Source organism: Chelon labrosus (assembly GCF_963514085.1).
Source record: "Chelon labrosus genome assembly, chromosome: 10".
NCBI lineage: Eukaryota > Metazoa > Chordata > Actinopteri > Mugiliformes > Mugilidae > Chelon > Chelon labrosus.
The window spans coordinates 4,537,938-4,557,113 of NC_140360.1; the positions used below are offsets into that span (position 1 = coordinate 4,537,938).

At 42.9% G+C, this 19,176-nt stretch overlaps 2 protein-coding genes across 2 annotated transcripts; both read left to right on the forward strand.

Moving 5' to 3' along the window:
- Positions 1-7,678: 7,678 nt before the first annotated feature.
- Positions 7,679-13,593, forward strand: tnnc2.1 (troponin C2, fast skeletal type, tandem duplicate 1; the record flags this gene model as incomplete). Its single annotated transcript, XM_084554360.1, has 6 exons — positions 7,679-7,738; positions 7,895-7,949; positions 8,558-8,701; positions 9,721-9,835; positions 12,093-12,229; positions 13,436-13,593. 6 exons carry the CDS (start codon positions 7,679-7,681, stop codon positions 13,465-13,467), a joined length of 543 nt encoding a protein of 180 aa, XP_084410486.1. The 3' UTR covers positions 13,468-13,593.
- Positions 13,594-15,200: 1,607 nt separating this feature from the next.
- tnnc2.2 (troponin C2, fast skeletal type, tandem duplicate 2) lies at positions 15,201-18,359 on the forward strand. The gene is made up of 6 exons (XM_084552794.1): positions 15,201-15,285; positions 16,207-16,258; positions 16,577-16,720; positions 16,990-17,104; positions 17,201-17,337; positions 17,673-18,359. The coding sequence occupies exons 1-6, from the start codon at positions 15,283-15,285 to the stop codon at positions 17,702-17,704; spliced, it is 483 nt and encodes a 160-aa protein (XP_084408920.1). The 5' UTR covers positions 15,201-15,282; the 3' UTR covers positions 17,705-18,359.
- Positions 18,360-19,176: the final 817 nt, after the last annotated feature.

Here is a 19,176-nt window from a genome sequence, read left to right on the forward strand (position 1 = left end):
CTGTACTTTGCCTACCTCATTGCCAATCTTCCACCCTAATGTATATATTGTATATAATGTTCAGTCATTTGCACTACTCATCACCAGGTTTGTGTTTTTCATTTCTTTTATATATATACATATTCCAATTGGTTTATTCTATGTTATTTATTTTAACTGAGCTTTTCCACTCAGTCTTATGTTGCCTGCTCTTAATTGGCCCCTGGAGACAAATAAAGTTTTCTGAATCTGAATCTGAAGGGCAGGATTAATGCTGCAGGTTATCTTCTAAACATGAGCATGTGTACAAGACATCACAATAAACAATACCACACCACAAACATTAACATGAAAAACATGTATCTAAATATACATTCATTGATTTTCTTATTTATATACAATGAATTATTGTGTATTGACATACTTTCACATATGTAAATCATACTGACAATGATATCATAGTGACTGAGTCAACCCACACATGCACCGATTAAGTATCTGTGGGATAAACTCCCTTTAAACAGGATGAAGCCATTAGAGAAGGAAGTAGAGGACTGGTGCTCAGTGCATCATGGGAAGTCCCCCAGCAGCCTAGGCCTATAGCAAAATAACTAAGGGATGGTTCAGGGTCACCTGAGACAGCGCTAACTAGAAGCTTTATCATAAATGAAAGTCAGAACCTTAAAAGTAGATCTCATAAAGTTACTGTTATAGGGATAAACTAGAGCAAAGGATCTCAAGGCACAGCAAAACAGTCAGTCAGACCATAATTGTTCTATTAAATGTGAGGTAGCTGCTATAATGATAATGAATTTAAGAGGTTGGATGGAGAATGATGCATTCAGGTAGGAGTGGATATCTGCAGGAGGCCATAAAGACTGGGCAGGTTGATGAGGACCAGGGCCACAGATGAGCTCAGATACACACAACTCCAGGGCAGAGACACTCACAAGAATATGAGGGAAGAGGGGTGAAAGAGGGAGGGACGCAGAGCTAATAACATGCTGAACAGTAGCAGCACGCAAATGCATGGCTGGAAAGAGAGAGAGGAGTTAGAGGAGGAAGTTATTGCAATTCATTCCGTCATTTAGTACCATATTTAATTAGCAATACATAGTCGTGCTGTATGGGGCACCGTTTGTAAGCTGCGCATGTTAAAATGAACACGCAATTTTTCCCACATTTAGCTCCAAAATTGTTAAAATATGAGGTGTGAATGTTTTAAAGTCACTTTTATATCACTTATCTACTGTTCTTGTAAAATAAATGTTAAATCTAAATGCTAAATGTTAAATGTTATATCTAAATGTTAAATGTAAATATTAAATGTTAAATCAAAATGTTAAATGTTAAATCAAGATGTTAAATGTTAAATCTAAACGTTAAATCTAAATGTTAAATGTTAAATCTAAACGTTAAATCTAAATGTTAAATGTTAAACGTGTTAGATATAACATGTACAGTTAGATTTAACATTTAAAATTTAGATTTAACATTTAGTAAATGTGATTTAAAAAAAAGTGAAAAATTACGTTTTCATTTTATTGTGCTTATCTTTACAAACGGCGCCCCCCACAATGCTGCAACATTTTGCACAAAATGTGTGAACTTCACGGTTGGAAAAGTTGAGGGAATCATTGTGTGGAAAACATACTGTAGATGTTGACCTGTGGTCAAAATCGTCCCAGGCCGGTGTAAAAAATGAATTACGGTTTAATGAAACAACCTTGACCGGCTCTGTGGAAATAACAAACAATAGCGACGTCATGGTGGATTTCACCAACACACCTCAGGACAGATTAAAAAGTGGCACATGATTGTATTTTTTTTTTTCGGTGATAGGTTAATAGTTTTGTGTCTTCCACTTCCACGCGAGACTGTGTCGGACATTAATGAGTGACATGGTCGTTGGAGGACGAGAGTTAGAAGGGACAGAAGAAGGACAGAGAGAGACGTGAGTGCAACCAAGGGATCAGGATGGAGGGACACAGGGCTAAAAGGGGAGGAGTGATGGCATACCTCCAGCCTTATTTAGGGTGCGTTTGTCTGAAGGGCTCAGCTGCTTCTCTGGGAATGTCCAGGAATAGAAGGAGGCTGAAAGAGACGGAGAAAGAAAGACAGAAAGAGAGAAGAAACATGACAAAAAAAAGGAGGAAGTGATTTAATCTTGGTCGTTCTTTAAGAAACCAAAGTCATCTTAACCCATCGATGTGTTTTTTGACTCGCCCAGCTAGAAGAGGAGCACTTGTGGAAAATCAGCCGTGCAGCAGTTGCCGCTGTCAGTCAGGCACCAAACAGGCTCTGAATGAAGGAGGTGACATAAGTCGGACGGCATGGTGGCTGAACTTGCGCTGTGGGCCTCTGGGCAAAGACGGAGAGTGATGACCGAGGAGGGTTAGGGGAGGTTAAGGTGGCAAAAAAAAAAAATGGAGAGAAGCAAAACACAGACAATTTAACTAAACTGCTGAAAATGGTTGACTGATGAAAGTATAAGTTAATTCAAAAGTGGATTTGGAGGAAGGTTATTGCAGCTCTAAATAACTACTTATTATATACTATTATATTTCAAGAGCAGAGCAAAACAAAAAAGAAGAAACAGAAAGAAAAGATCGTACAAAAAAGAATCACAGAAATGTCAGATAGCATTCATTTAATAATTACTGCATCCGCGCCGTGAGGCACACAACAGTGTGAACCCACATCTACATATACATGACCTGAAACATCACAAAACAAGTCCTAAATGTAGACAAAGAGTACCCAAGGATGTTATGCTTTCACACTTATCTATTTATTGATGTAAATGATTATCAATGATGTAGGTGGGTTTTCATCAAACACATTTTCAAGTGTGCTTTTCCATATATATGTGTGTGTGTGTGTGCGTGTGTGTGTCGCTGATGACGTCACTAATATAAACACAGTAAAATGCATTTATATTCTCATGTACAGCTCATGTGCTACATACTGTGAGCTGCAGATACGTATAGACTGTATAAAAACAGGCAGCACCTCAGCACCATCAATAGCATTTAATAGTACTCCACACTGTGTTGTTAGATGGGATAGTGTAGCCAGGTAGACTGCAGCTAAAGGTCTAATAACTTTATCAAATAGTTGATGTGCAGCCTCCTTCTCTCTGTTACCACAGGACGTTTGGTGAAGTTGTTAACTGACTGCTGTCCAGAGGATTTGGATCGTTCCTCTGCTAGTGCTGGCATTAGCCTTCTCAGATGCATTGCAGTAGTACTTCAGTTGTTTTTCAGGACTGACATGTCACTGTAGTATGGGCTTTTCACACACTTGATGAACCGCTGCTAGTTTCCTGCAACGACCCACTGGGCTCCTCACCTGTCTTCACCTATATATCACACTTTCAGATCATAAAACAAGAATGAGTGGTTCCATGGTGTCAACAATTAGAGTTCTCTTTCTCTCTCTCTTTCTCTCCCTCCCTCACCTGTCTTGATTACACATTGGTTTCCACCTGTGGATTCTGGTACTTCCTCCTAATTGCCTGGTTCAACCCCAGACTGTCCAATTATTGCCAAGGGACCCAGCAGGAGGATCCGGTCTCTGCTGCTCTTTCTGCTGCTTTCTTTCTTTACTTTTCTTCTGCCTTGATACATGTTGAGATGTGTGTTGACCTGGCGCTTCGTTAATGTTGGTAGATGTGGTGGAAGGTGTGGACGATAGGTGAGGTTGGGTTCTCTCTGTCTACTTTCAGGATTTGTGTGAAAATCCACTGAAGTTTTCAGTCATTTTTATGCAGAAATGTAAAAAAAATCTGAAGGAAGCTAAATCTTTTAAATGGCACAGTACATTTTAAAAACACATGGATCAAAATTGTGTTATCTAAACACACCTCTCTAATCCAGAGTTTTTATGCTTCCAGCATTTCCCCTAGTTAACAATCTCTTCATTACCCTCTAAGCAAAGTTGAAAATGGACTCAACCTCAATTTTTCTCATTAAAGCCTATTAGAAATTTGTGTGAGCTATCATATCTCCATTAAAGTATCCGGGAGCCATTATTCATCCTGGCTTCCTCTACGAATTAACTTCAGCTCTGTAGACATGTGGTTCTCAAACTGGGGGTTGGTTCCCTTGGAGGGGTCAAGGTGGTTCATAGATGACCAGTGGCAAGAACGCTGAGCAGACCCAAAGTTTCACGAATGCACTAAAAACAGATGTTTTACATGAACAAAAGTCTCCGTGGTCATTTAAGAACCACTCAACTACTACGGGGGAAAAAAACTGTAAGAAACAACTTATTATCTTCCACTTAAGATCTTGCCGGCAGGCCTTTTGATCTCAAGTTAAAAGACCCGAGAAGATATTAGCCATCACGGCTGCTCTTGTTTCCATGGCAATCACACAGTACCCTGGGCGCAAATAGATTTCCAGTAAAAGACAGACCCCAGACCCCCTGCTTAAAATTCCAGCTTGTGCGCCGAGATCAGCAGAGCCCTCTGGATTGACTGTTTCCATCAGCTGACTCCGGTGGGTGGGTGGGGGGGTCTGAAGTAGAATTGAATTAAAAGGCATTTGATTACCGAGCATTTATCAGACAAATGAAACTCCTCACTTGTAATTTTTTTTTTTTTTTTCATTTTCGGAAAGAAGCAAGGGTGGATGTGAGCGAGAACCCGAGGACTGCTCGTCAATCCCTCCAGAACAGAGATGCCAGTGAAGCCCATCCCATTATAACTCTCTTTGATGCCAGCAACAGCACTGATCAGAAGTAGTTAATTAATCTATATCATGGCTTTTGGAAGTGGACATTGATGATTTTTGAAAGGGCCGTTTGAAGCTATTCTGCCTCGGCTTAATTTTTCAGACACGATGGTAAATTCATTCATGCACAGTTTAAAATCCGTATCCTTAAAATTCATCAAAGTTCTCTTCTGAAGCCACTTCTGCATCAACAGCTGTTAATACAGACATGACTGAACACACAGAAACGTCTCGACTCCCAGTTGACCGAGCGTTTCTGTTGAGGCTTGAAGTTTCACACACGGTAAATGTTCTTACGGCTGCTAAACATAAATATTCAATAAACTATGATATTAACGTAACGTTAACAAATAAGAGATTGCATTGTACTCTTACTTAAACACCTTAGAGAGTGATGACAGAGGATCATGGAAAAATGATTCGGAACATCAGCAGATTTTCCCACAATCCCTAAGGAAGACACAGAGAACCCGATCAAACACATGGAACAGAAATTATTTATTTATTTATTGAAGAGAATTAATCATTTGTTCATATGTGTGGGTTGGAAAAGTAAACTAAACATTTCCAGTAACTGCTGATCTGTCGTCTACAGCAGCTCGGAGGAATTTTAGCCCAGATGTTTGTGCATTTCCATTCCATTTCACACCATTTTTATTGGATTAAGGTCAGGCCTTTTGTACTTGCGTCTACTTTCAGGACAGTTTTGAGCCATTTTTTTTCATGCAGGACTATAAACAAACATAATACTGTTAAGAAAGACTGTAACTATTAGCATAGTTGCATATTTCAGTGGAATTCGGGATAAGGCTTTCATGCCTCTGGAATAGAAAGTAGAAGTTCCGGTTTCACTTCAGGTCCCCTGATTGAGTAATTAAGGGTTGCCTGTTCGTGGCTATTTCAGACTGATTTGTTTGTGTACTTGTTGATGGAGCAAGAAACCAATTGTCAAGCTGGTTAAAGACGAGTGGCACAGCAGCTGTGTGTGTGTGTGTGTGTGTGTGGTGGGCGGGTGGGGTGGGGGGGTCACAAGTCCATTCGCACACCTCTTATGTTACAGATGTCATAGGTGCAAGGGCAAGTCAGCGGCAGTGAGGACAGCAGAACAGGCAGATAGATGGGTCAACGGACACTGTGGAAGGGGTGGAGAATCTGTGCATGCAAGGGGGGGTGGTGTTAATCTATGTGTGTTTGTGTGTGTGTGTTTGTTGCACAGTATGTGAAATCAAGTGTCCATCTACACTGAGATGCCCAGTTGATCCTCTGCCAAAATAACTTCCAGCTGCCTGATGCCTGTGCAGTGTTTTCCTTTTTATTTTTTTTTTTAATAAATGTCAGGGAGCTTGTCTGTTGTCTAAATATGGGGGATTGGATGGTGCGACACATGAGGGGATGTCCATCGGGAGATTGTGAGACGGCCAGAGTTCGCTTGATTGGACGGCTCTTGTTTGAGGAGTGGGTCCGTTGCCCAATCCTAATCGTTTTTAGTAAAATGGTAGCTGGAGGAGAGGGTACTTATGGGGGTAGAGTGGAGCCAGAGCTCTACCTGAACTGTGTAGAAGGGAGACTTTCGTTCCCAGTCGTCCGTCCGTCGTTTGTGTTGGTTGTTCCGCACGGCCCGCCGCCATGGTAAGAAACCAAAAACCGAAGAGGAGGTGAAAGACCACAAAGAGGAGGCAGTTTAGTTTTATTGGATCTATGAGGATTTGGTTTTCAACTGATGAGGATGTAAGCAAGATGTCAAAGGAGGACTTGTAATGAGCTGAAAACAGCCCAGCAAGATCTCACCTGCAGCACCACTGGATTCCCACACAAGTGGTGTTTTCTCTGTTTGGATTCCTGAAATTCATGGGAGTTTAATTTGGGGGGTGGGCAAATGTTTGTTTACGACGCCTGCCACAGACAAGCAAAGCAGCTTCCCCTGACTGCGAACCACAGTTCGCCTCCTGCAGCTCCTCTTTGCCGTTGGTTTTCAGGCTGCTTTTGTGTTCCACCTCTTTGTAACTAAACTCACCACGATTGATATTTAGATTTGAGATAGCGCTACTAAAGATAGAAAGCAAACAGCTGAGTAAAGTGAGACGACACGCCGCCTTTCCTGAATGTCCCAACTTGGAATATTCACCTTGAGAAAAATCCCTCTCAAATCCTCTCCTGAGTCTCACCTATAAAAATAGCTTTAGAGAAGAACCGTTGGATGGGTTTGTGTGATACGATATTATCGAGGTTCTGTCCCGGGACCTGGGATGGAGGGGTGGATGGGGGGTCGGGGGGTATTGCTGAAAAGGCTGTAGGCTCAAAATATGAGAACAAACTGGGGAAGGCAGAAGTTTTAAGGGCAAAGATTGGACGTTTCATCACCAGTTCCTTTATAAAACCCCAACACAAAACCTTAACTACTCTGCACTTAATCATATTAGTTGACTGGATCCTCCTAAATTTGTGGATAGCTCTTTGTGCGGTGCTTCTCTTTAAGAACCAGCAGAGGATTAAACATGGCTTCTCCCCTTTCGGACACTGTTTCCCCATCCTTTTCTGTCATTTTGCCAACGATAATTCTGTCTCTTGCGAGCGTGGGTTAGGGTTAGGGTTAGGGTTAGGCTTGGAGACAAAGAAGTGATCTTACTCATAAAGAGAAAGGTTACTATGCACAGGCACAGGTTGTATCTTATGCAAGTTAAAGCAGGGTTGTTAAATTTGCTCATTTCGCTCTAAAATCAATTCTTAAAAAAAGGGGGGGGTGGGTAAAGTTAAAAGACTTAGGGTTGGGGTTAGGGTTAGGGTTAGGTCTTACTTGGGAAAAAATAAAATAATGCATTCTACAATAGTCATTTTCTGTTCTTTACAGTGAGTTGATGTTCACCTGTAATCTGACAGTTTGAAGGTGGACGAAAATGCATATCAAGATTACAGAAAAGGCACATGTGTAGCTATAATTGCTGTATTCAAGCTAATGGAGGCGCATGCAGGGCCACTGTGATGGCTTTCAATGCACCTCAGCCGTGATCGATGTTGTGAAGCCCGTCAGTGCTTTCCCTGCCGTGACAACTCTATTATCATCCTGCCATCCTTACTTAGAGGCTGCTTTGGTATTAGCCTGAAACCGCTCATTACCACATTCCACCTCTCCGGCCAGGTCTCCATTAACTTTTCCTTCCGCCTTTTCTCCTCCCTTAAAGCCCACTGACGCCCAAAGTGATGCCCGCTCCTTCCTGACGGAGGAGATGATTTCAGGTACGTCTTTCTCCTACACACAAAAGTATGAGTTATTGAGATTCCTTTATTTTTCAGACGGAACAAGCAACTCAGTGAATTTCTTTTCCTTTGGCCATGTGTGCTTTTGCCACTTCTATTTTTCCAAAGTGGCGGCACAGTGGCATGGTGGTTAGCACTGATGCCTCACAGCAAGAAGGTTCTGGGTTCTAATCCAGACTGACTGGGGCCTTAAAGTGTGGGGTTTGCATGTTCTCCCTGTGTCTGCATGGGTTCTCTCCAGGTACTCCCGCTTCCTCCCACCGTCCTTCGTTAGGTTCATTGATGATTGTCAATTGACCATAGGGTTAGGGTTAGGTTTGGGGACAAGGAAGTAACCTTACTCCCAAAGAGAAGGTTACTTATGCGCAGGCACAGGTTGTATCTTCTACAAGTTAGACCCGGGTTAGGGTTAGGGTTAGGTGTGAGTGTGAATGGTTGTCTGTCTCTCTGTGTTAGCCCTGAGATAGACTCTCGCCCGATGACAGCTGGGATAGGCTCCAGCCCCAAAGGACAAGCGGTTACAGAAAATTAATAAATAGTTTCCCAAGTGAACTTGAACTATGTCCCTGTCTCTCTCTCTCGGCCAGAGTTCAAAGCCGCCTTCGACATGTTCGACACCGATGGCGGCGGTGACATCAGCACCAAGGAGCTGGGCACCGTGATGAGGATGCTGGGCCAGAACCCGTCGAGGGAAGAGTTGGACGCCATCATTGAGGAGGTGGATGAGGATGGTGAGGTCACTGTGGCTCTCAAATCAAGTCAAATCTAAGACTTCTACACCGGCGGGGAAACACTGGAATTAAATTTAGTTACACAGCTGTACACAAATGTAAAACATGAATAAAAGAATTATCTACATACATCTACATCTATAAACTCAACCTATGTACAACTTTGGCAGTAGAGCAAAACGGCAGCAGCTTGTTGAGATGTACAAGAACAGCAGTGCACATGCAGGACAGCTTTCAGATTGGGGTATAGTGAAACAGATACTGAATGTATGATGTTTTATGTCCAAAAATAGCCGAGGTAGAGTCCTTGTGTGCAATGGCTGTGTTACAGTCCAGGGGGAGGGGGCACAGGTGGAGCATCAGCCTCTTGACAGCCTGGTGGATGAAGCTGTTTGACAGCCTCTCAGGCTCCTGTACAAGAAACATATATATTTTTAGGCACTAAATGCACAGAGAGGGAGGGGTCACCATCTTGCCAACACTCTACGTTGCACTTGATAATTAATATTCTGCACACTGTACTGCACACAACATCATCCAACACCTCTGCTCCATCTTCTTGTGTGAGGCACTGCAGCTACCGAGCCAGACAGAGATGTGCTCTCCTCATCCTGTGCAAAAAGTGTAAAACGCTGCTGATGTGGCGTTGAGGGACCAGGTCAGACCGTCGGTTATCTGCATCCGACATTCAGGATTAAAGCCTTGACATATCTTGGTGACATTTTCAGACTTCAAAAAGCTCCCTCCAGAGCAGCAGGACGGCGCTTTTCATCACAGAGCCCCTCCCTAAAATGAATCGACTGACTTTGCTGTGTAAAAACTCTTTATTGTCCCTTTTACCACAAGCAATCCAAGGTCATTTGCTGAATTGCGGAAAATCAGAAAAGTAGCCGAGAAAAGGACGAGAAATACTCACCATCTCAAACCACTACTTAGACTCAAGTAAAGGTTAAAAAACTTAATGTTAAGGTGTTTTTTTTATGGCACGGCTCTCAATTATTGACCTTTTCTCTCCTCAGGCAGCGGCACCATTGACTTTGAGGAGTTCTTGGTCATGATGGTGCAACAGTTAAAGGAGGATCAGGCTGGAAAGAGTGAAGAAGAGCTTTCAGAGTGCTTCCGTATTTTTGACAAGTATGACACTCAAACACGAACAACGCTAAGTTAAATATGAACACCATATGTCATTACATTAAATATTATACATCAGTCAAAGGAGCTGAAGATAAAAACTAAAACACAGTCTATCTTAAAAGTATATTATTTATTACATTAGGCTAAAAAGTTTGCTATTTCTGACCTTTATGCATAAAAATGGCTCAAAATATCAACAGTTTTTTTCTTAAAAAAAAAAAAGAAGTATATTTTAAGTCCGAATTAGAGTCCATCTGTTCCTCATGTTGGCCCCTGTCCTAAGGAATGGTCTGAAATTCCCCCAAACCGCTGTAGACGACAGATCAGCAGTTACCGGAAATGTTTAGTTGATGTTATTGCTTATTTGAAGTTAATGAAAATGAATCATATGTTTATATCTGCGAGGTGCAAAAGTAAGTGAACCCTTGATTTCAGTATCTGCTGTGACCTCCTTGTGCAGCAATAACATCAACTAAACATTTCCGGTAACTGCTGATCAGTGGTCTACAGCAGCTTGGAGGAATTTTAGCCCATTCCTCAGAACAGAACCACTTCAGTTCTGAGATGTTGGTGGGTTTCCTCACATCAACGGCTTGCTTCAGGTCCTTCCACAACATTTCTATTGGATTAAGGTCAGGACTTTGACTTTGACCGTTCCTAAACATTCATCTTGTTCTTCTTTAAACGTTCTTTTGTAGAACCACTTGTGTTCTTGGGTCATTGTCTTACTGCATGACCCAGTTTCTCTTCAAATTCAGCTCAAGGACAGATGTCCTGACATTTTGGTGTAATTCAGAATTCATTCGCCCATCAATGATGACAAGACGTCCTCGTCCAGATGCAGCAAAACAGTCCCAAATAAAGATATTACCAACCCAATGTTTCATTGAAGGGATGAGGTTCTGATGCTGGAATACAGTTATTGCTGCACAAGGGGTTCACATACTTGTGTAATACAATTTTCAAGCATAGCTAAATATAAAAGTATAATATTTCTGTTAGATTGGATTCTCTTTGTCTACTTTCAGGACAAATATGCTTTGAGTTATTTTTATGCAGAAATATGAAAAAAATTATGAATGGCACAAAATCTTTGTGTGTGTGGTAAAACTGAAAAACAGACAAATAATATAAAATTATTGCCTTCAGTCGAGCATTTTGAAGTTATTTGTAGAACGCACTTATTATATACTGTATGGATTCAAGGGCATCACAAACAGCATCAGAAATGTGTTGTTCACTCAATAATAAGGCTACATAGCACATTCCCTTGGTATAGTGACTCATTCTCAAACCAGTTACTCTTCAATGTGAATATGATGCATAACCCTGAAATAAGTGATGTTTTGGTTGCTTGGAGGCAGCAGAAACGGGGACACTGGCATACCATCGCCTGGTTATTCAATATGGAAAGCTTGCACATTTTAAAAATCCATCATTCACCGAGCAACGTTACCATTAATTTGGATTCAAGTTCCTGGTTACCTTGCAAGTGGAATGTCTCTTTGTCTGGCTCTTCAGCTGCTAATGCATCTCTGCAGTCTGTTCACTAGAAGGCTATTTACTGAGTCTGTCCATTAGGGAGTTTTTTTTTTTTTCTTTGAAATCAAGCGGCCATTAACGTTGCTATGAGAGAGGCAAGTTAACAGAGGGCAACGAGGCAAACAGATGAAATGTCTTAGCTCTACAATATATTAGATAGATTTGCATGTTCATCTTAATTTCACTGCAAATCTCGTGATCTGGCAAAAGGTTCATCAGACACAGAAAACATTTCTTAGCATTTTGTAATCAGCCTCATGAAGGTTCCTGGTTTCATAGTTTAATTTCCCCAGATTTTACAAAAATAATAATAGTAATTTGTAATACCTTTCTATTCGGATTAATATTGAAGACCCTGGTTTGCATAGATAAAAAGATGAATTGTCAATATTTCGGTATGATCGTGAAATGCAATCTTTTTCTCTTGTATGGATACGAGAACATTCATTCATTCATTCATTTTCACCAAAAAAAGTATTTTAAAAAGGCAACTGGACTTGTAGAGGTTATCCGAGTAGCTTCTTCAGTTCTGAACTGAAGGTCACAGTTGGTTAGTGAAAAGCAGTATTGACAAAAACTGCCCTGAACTTTAAAGTAAAACAGACTTTATAATGAACGCTTAGAGCGTGTTTTTATGGTAAAGAAAGCTAGGAGCGAGGCGAGAGACTGGTTCTGAATGTAATACTGTTGTGTTGTTTTGTTTTTCATTCCACAGGAACGCAGATGGTTTCGTTGACCGGGAGGAATTTGGAGACATCCTCCATCAGACGGGAGAATCGGTCGCAGAGGAAGATATAGACGAGATGTTCGGAGAAGCCGACACAAACAAAGATGGAAAGATTGATTTTGATGGTAAGATCGAGCCGTATGCAACTTAAAGAAAGACGTTCTAACACGAGTTTTGTTTTATTGTTGGAGGAGGAGAAAAACAAAGTACGCTTCCATACCCACCAAGAAAGTTCTTAGTGATGAAGGCAAAGTCAGCCAAGTTTGAGCAGGTTGGCGTATACAGTATAAGGGATGTGAATTCACTCTGCACTTCATGAAGTCACAATAACGAGTCAAGAAATGGGCCGACACGTGAGACACACGCAGTCAAAAGATGCAGAAGCAAACAGTAAATTCACAGTTTCATCTGGATGAAATAAAGGCGACCGGACTTGTAGAGTTTCTTGAAGACGTTACCTGTGTCTGCGTGGGTTCTCTCCAGGTTCTCCAGCTTCCTCCCACCGTCCAAAGACATGCTGGTTAGGTTCATTGGTGATTCTAAATTGGCCGTAGGTATGAGTGTGAATGGTTGTCTGTCTCTCTGTGTTAGCCCTGTGATAGACTGGAGACCTGTCCCGGATGGACCCCACCTCTAGACCAGTCACAGCTGGGATAGGCTCCAGCCCCCCTCCTCGCGACCCTTCACAGGACAAGTGGTTACAGAAGATGAATGAATGAAGTTGATGCTTTTTTGTGAAAATTAGTGGTATTGCACTTGTAATCACATATACTTCATCTTGTGACAGTTCAGTGTTCTGCTGGGAAACATTTGGACCTGGCATTCATTGGTGTGGATGTTCCTTAGACATGTAGCACCCACCTAGACCAGACCAGGCACCCCCACCCCATAGCAATGACACTCCTTGATGGCAGCAGCCATCCCTAGCAGGATGTAGCCTGACACAGACACACACACAAAAACACTTTAGGATCAACTAAAAAAAAAACATGAAGAACAGCACAAGGTGTTGACCTGGCCTCCAAATTCATTAGACCCCAAACTGATCAAGTATCTGTGGGATGATCCACAGAGGCCCCCCTCCCCTCAAAGGCCCCCCACTAACAACATCCTGTTGCCAGACACCACAGGACACCCTCAGAAGGCCCATGTCCATTCTCTGATGAGTCACAAGGGAGACCTTGTTCTCTATAATTTATATTCTTTATCTGCACGCTGTGGTTTGAGCCTGACTGCCTAATGTGCTCATCTATCCGGTGATAAGATGGAATGGTGGTCGGCTGGGTTGATCAACTAATGATCGACCTCCTTTCCGTTTTTTTTTTCTACAGAGTTTCTGAAGATGATGGAGAACGTCCAGTAACGACAGCGGCTCTACGTTTCTGGGCGATCCTTCACCCCCCAGAGAGAAACGGAAATCCGCTCGGTGCGCTCTCCTTTGAGGCGTCAAAATGGACAGAAATGGAACACCTCGACTCTTACCCAGTCACCCCGTTTCCCCCCCCTCCTCACATGCAACCCAGGGGCTTGCAGAGGCTATCTATAAATATCCATTCAAACCTTTTAAGACGAAGGCGCTTTCTCCCGACCGCCTCCTCCTGCCTGGCCACTCAGCTGTCTCCGTGGCAGCTGCTGTTCCTCCAGAAATGCTACACCTCGTAGCGCTGACCCCCCCCCCCCCCGCTCAAAACTGAATCTCCAACCTTATCTGTGCTTTCTAAATAAACCTTCTTCCTCCACTCATTATTTGATCTTCGCCAGTTATTCTGACACGCATGCCCGACATGTCTTATCTTCGTGTTTTTGTACGTTTTCGCTTGTTCGCTAATCTCTCAGAGGCCTTTCTGTGACTTTCAGATTACCGCTCTCTGTTGCTTACTGCATCGGTCTCGCTTTGCATGGACGCTGCAGCCGGTCTTATCCACTACCAAATTCAAACTATAGCCTCCAGGCCTCACACATAGACCTGCTCAGATAGGCTCCCTGTCTCATTCGGCTCTAGAGAACTGTCATATCTGAAGAAATTGACCTCTTCCAATTTGTTCTCCACCCAAGTCTGTCTATATCTGCCAGTTATTCATCTTCCCGTAGCAGTCTCCCAGCACGGAAATCAACGATCAGTGGCTCGGCCCCAGCAGCGTTAGAGGATCAAGGCAGGCGGCCACAGATCGGACGAGTCAACTGCTCCCTTCGGAAAGCGCAGGTCTCCCTCTGGGTATATAGCTTGCAAGCCCCCCACCGCCTCTTAAAAGCGACATCCCCTCCCTCCTCTCCTCAGTATCCACCCCTCTGGTCCCTCAGCCCGGACCCCCTCCCTGCAGGAGCCACCTGCCTTATAAGGAGCACCAGGTCAGGCTCACCAGGGCGACAAGGCACCGGGATGCACGGGCGCTCGCTTTGCGTCCCCCTTCAGTCTGAAATCTGCCTGCTATTCAGGGCATGGTTGGGGGCGGGGGGGCAGGGTGGCATATTTCTCCTGGTTTTGAGTTTCACGCCCAGATTGAAACACCATCATCACAAAACCCACTTCGAAATCTTTGGCTCCCCCTTCTTGTTCACTGTCTTATGTTGACATGGCCCAAAAGAAATCAGTGTGGATGGAATCTGAGCCACCAGATCTGTGATTTTATTGTTTGTTTATTCTTGAATTGGAGTTATTTTAGGGACGTCACCACTGAAAGCTGCCATGGGGTCATTTTCTAGGGAGTGTGCCTCTGCATCACTGCATTAACTACATTTATAAAGTGCGTTTTGCTTCCCCTATAATCTGAGTTTTAACAAATCCTTCGGCAGACGGTGAAATATCTGTTCCCCCCAACAATTCACGTTACTCTTCTTGCAACTCCTCACACTTTTTCTTTTTACCTATATCGAAAAAGTGCTGAAAACCTCCCGCTTTGCTGCTTTTACAATTCTTAACCCTGCAACTTCCAGAAACTAAAGCGTTACTCTGCAAAGTGTGATTGGCTTGCCCTGGCCCCAGAACCCTAAAAGTTCAGGATACTAAATCTGGAGGCCTGTGAGAGGCAAGGGGCGGGACCTGGCTGTCCAGTTTAAAGTGTGTCTGAACCCTCACTTGACGTCTAGTCTCTCTGTTGAGGTGCACACGGATTGACCACTCCTTTTGGCTTTTCTTTTTTTCCTTGGATATCTAGGGGGGAAAGGCTAATCCACAAACATGGTAAGACCAGTCAGTGAGTCAGTCGCGCAAATGACCCATTAAACTGTTCCGAGTTGATCAAGTGAGCCAGTCAGTAGTTGTTAATCCAGATTAAGAGTTAATGTGTTAATGAACAATTAATAAAAGATGCGTGCAAGTGCAAAACTCATTTTGCTGAGCTGCTCAGAAATATGTTCTGTTTCTTCTGCTGGTTTAGATATTCAAACTTTAGAAAAGCTATGTATTTTTTACTAATATTTTCTAATTGCAGCGTTTAAAACAAATTTTGGCTTTAGAATTCTTACATTAATTAATATTTAGGTCATTTATCTACTGCAAATACTTTAGATCTTTATAAAAAAAAAGGTAGCACTGGGTGCTCAAAGGGGGAGCAGGATGGGTGTCAGCTGGGAAGGTGCGGATTCTGCTTGGGCGACGAATTCCGGGGGATTGGATGTCTGCAGGCCATATACAGAGAGGATAATGTGTTGAGCCTGAAATAGCCGGGTGGACTCATTTTCACCATGCTCTAGAATCCTCTGGAGATGCAGCCATTGTTCCCTGGGACTTATGAAAGCATGTTATCATGTTGTTATCACCAACACGCACCACAAAAGTGTAGTGACATAAAAAGCTGAATCACAGTTTATTTAGAGAATTATTATTATTTATTTATTTTACGATATGCTTTTAACATTTCTCAAATGTATCCTCTGGACAGTACGTAAAAGCATTTGCTCTCAGGGAGCATTACAATTTATTTGAAGATGCTGATACAGTTAATGATGATAACATAATGAGAGCTGTCAGGAGGCCTAGGGAAGTGACAGTTTGGCTGCAGGCTGGCTTTAATCTAGAGAGTTTAATTGCAATAAACTGTGGACTCTAAATGAAGCCTGTGATTGGTGCTGGAGTAACACACTGGGCCCTGTTTTCTTCCAGACTGACGCGCAACAAGAGGCCCGCTCCTACCTGAGCGAGGAAATGCTGGCTGGTGAGTAAAGTGACTTTAGGTATCACTGAGGTCATTTCTTTCGCTAATGAAGCCCATTGCTGATAAAAAAATAAAATTCATGAGCGGATACGATTTAAATAAAAACCTGTGATGTGTCATGCGGCGCCATTTCCCACTTCCCTCACAGCATGAGCTCTCATATAAAGTCCAACGTGGTGATTAACGACCATGAGAAGTGCAGAGGCGCAGTAATTACTGCCCCATGCATGCTTTAAAGGGCTCTTATCGCCAGGCCTATAGGGGACACGGTTCAGTCCAGTAAAGACACTTTTTCTTTCAACCCTCGTCTTTCTCCAGAGTTCAAAGCTGCCTTCGACATGTTCGACACCGACGGTGGCGGTGATATCAGCACCAAGGAGTTGGGTACCGTGATGAGGATGCTGGGCCAGAACCCGACAAGAGAGGAGTTGGATGAGATCATCGAGGAGGTCGATGAGGACGGTGAGCTACGGAAAACGTCTCTGATTGTGTTTTACGCACAAGCACTTTATGGATGTATAGGCACTTCACTGGTGTGATAAGTCTGACAACTTTAAGAACCAAGAATATGATAAATGACACGTCACAAAGAAAGATGATTTTACTTTTAGTTATTATTCACTTCTACTGTACGGCTCGGGTTGCGTAAACGTGCTTAAATGTGTGCGCAAAGACGCACCGGTTTGACCATCCGCTAATAATCAATTATGTGGATCCTCGTTAACCCTCAGGCAGCGGCACCATCGACTTCGAGGAGTTCTTGGTCATGATGGTGAGGCTCCTAAAGGAGGACCAGGCCGGCAAGAGCGAGGAAGAGTTGGCGGAGTGCTTCCGTGTGTTCGACAAGTACGTTAACGCGGCGTGGTTAACATTAAGTCACATACCGACAGTCGTGACGCCACATATGGAACATTTTGCTCATCCTTAATGTCTTCCCTACAGGAACGGCGACGGCTACATCGACAGAGAGGAGTTCGCCCTCATCATCCGCAGCACCGGCGAGTCCATCTCAGAGGATGAGATTGATGAGCTGCTGAAGGATGGAGACAAGAACGCCGACGGCATGCTGGACTTTGACGGTACATGCACAGTGATGGAGGGGATAATGAACGTGTTGGGTCTTATTTGACCAGTTAGTTTATTATTTATCTCAATTAACGATACCCAACAAAGAATTTGGAGCAGTAAGGTAAATCTCTGTAACTCAATATTTAAGTTTTAAGTAGATTTTGTATCTTATCCTCACGTTACAATCAAATGAACTGGTAATGAAGCCAACAGCTTGTAGATAACAGTTTTATTCCTTTAGGCTATGCAGCTTTTTTTTAGGTAATTAACATTTTCTTGCTGCTGATCATGGTAAAAGAAACGTTCCATCTCAACAACGCCGTCCGATTTCCTTTCTCTCTTCCAGAATTCCTCAAGATGATGGAGAATGTGCAGTAAAACATGAAAGACTCATGGACATTCCTCCACCATCCCGTGAACCCTCCTCCTCAGTCCATCTCAACCACATCCGCCCCTTTTTCATCCCTCCACGCCACTGACCCACTGAAACTCCCCTTCCACACTTTCCCCTCCTGTCCACCTGGCTCAACGCATCTCTTCTCCATCCTAATCCGAGTCTCTCCATCCTTAGACATCCTCAACAGACAGCTAGGGCGCCCGGTAGTTGGGGGGTCGCTGGCTGGGCTACAATCTCCCCCAGCTCGCTTGCGATTGCAGACAGCCCCGTGGATGCAGCGCCGACCCTGTAGCCCGTAACAGGGCGGCAAAGGCTTCAATCGGGAAATTCAAACGCACGACGCCGCCGTTTGCAGTATGCATAGCCTAACACGTCATCAGTGACCGCCCGCCCCCGACCCCTCACCCCCTGCTGGTGAAGCTCTTATCTAGATGTAGTCTAGATAGATGGGCAGCCTGTGACCTGCTGCTTAGACCAATTAATTCAACCACTTCACTGTACAAAGAAGTAATGTGCTTGAACGGAATAAATGAAGTAACACATGCTCACCGGTAGTTGGTCTAATTATATTTATAGTCAGTGTAATTATTTTTTTTTTTTGTTTTGAGGAATATCAATAAAAACTATTTGTTTCTTCTTTTTGTCCAACTTTGTTTGAAGTGCAGCCAGTTTTGCTTTATCGCCAGGTTGCGTGATGAACGTTAAGACTCATGAAGCAGGTTAAAGTCAAGAACCATAAAGATTCCCTTTGCTAACTGTGTGGCCAAACATGTCCAGTATTCCTGGCTGCAACTGCATTTTAACGAATGTCTTTGCGTTCAGAAATGGCGATTTTGTGTATTTAGTTCTTCTATGGTGGTTGACACACCAGCTTAGAGGTGCGTTACTGTAACAAACTGGACTGGGGTTGTGAAACGAGATTAAATGGAAAGCAAAAGAAAAAAAAATAATAATAATAACCCTGTTAATTGTTTATCTAAATTAGATTATTTTAAAAATGTTAAAATGCCACTTTATATTCTGGTTGTTGTCTTACTTGCCAGATAATGCAAAATCACGATGCTTAATCTTACTCAATGGCTGAAAAGGATGATTCAATTTTAAACTGTATTTGGTGCATCTTGTGTTTAAAACGTTAGAAAACTGTTTTTTTTTTTAAAACACATCCATAATCCAAGTTTCCCTCAAGTCAAAGATGATATTGTCAAATGTCTTGTTCTGTCCAACCAAATCCCCCCGTTTGCTACCGTAAACAAACAAATCCAAAGACTATTAGCCCTGGATGAGCAAATAGTTATGGAGCTGATCCTTTAGAGCATGAGTGTCAAACTCATTTTAGTTCAGGGGGCCACATATAGCCCAGTTTGATGTCAAGGGGGCCAGACCAATAACACGATAGCGTATTTACCTATAAATAACAACAACTCCTAATGTTTCCCTTTGTTTTAGTGCA

Coding starts and splice junctions, on each gene's coding strand:
- tnnc2.2 (XM_084552794.1), top strand. Junction 16,721..16,989: donor CGAGGAGGTCGATGAGGACG/GTGAGCTACGGA, acceptor GTTAACCCTCAG/GCAGCGGCACCATCGACTTC. Junction 17,105..17,200: donor TGCTTCCGTGTGTTCGACAA/GTACGTTAACGC, acceptor TCTTCCCTACAG/GAACGGCGACGGCTACATCG.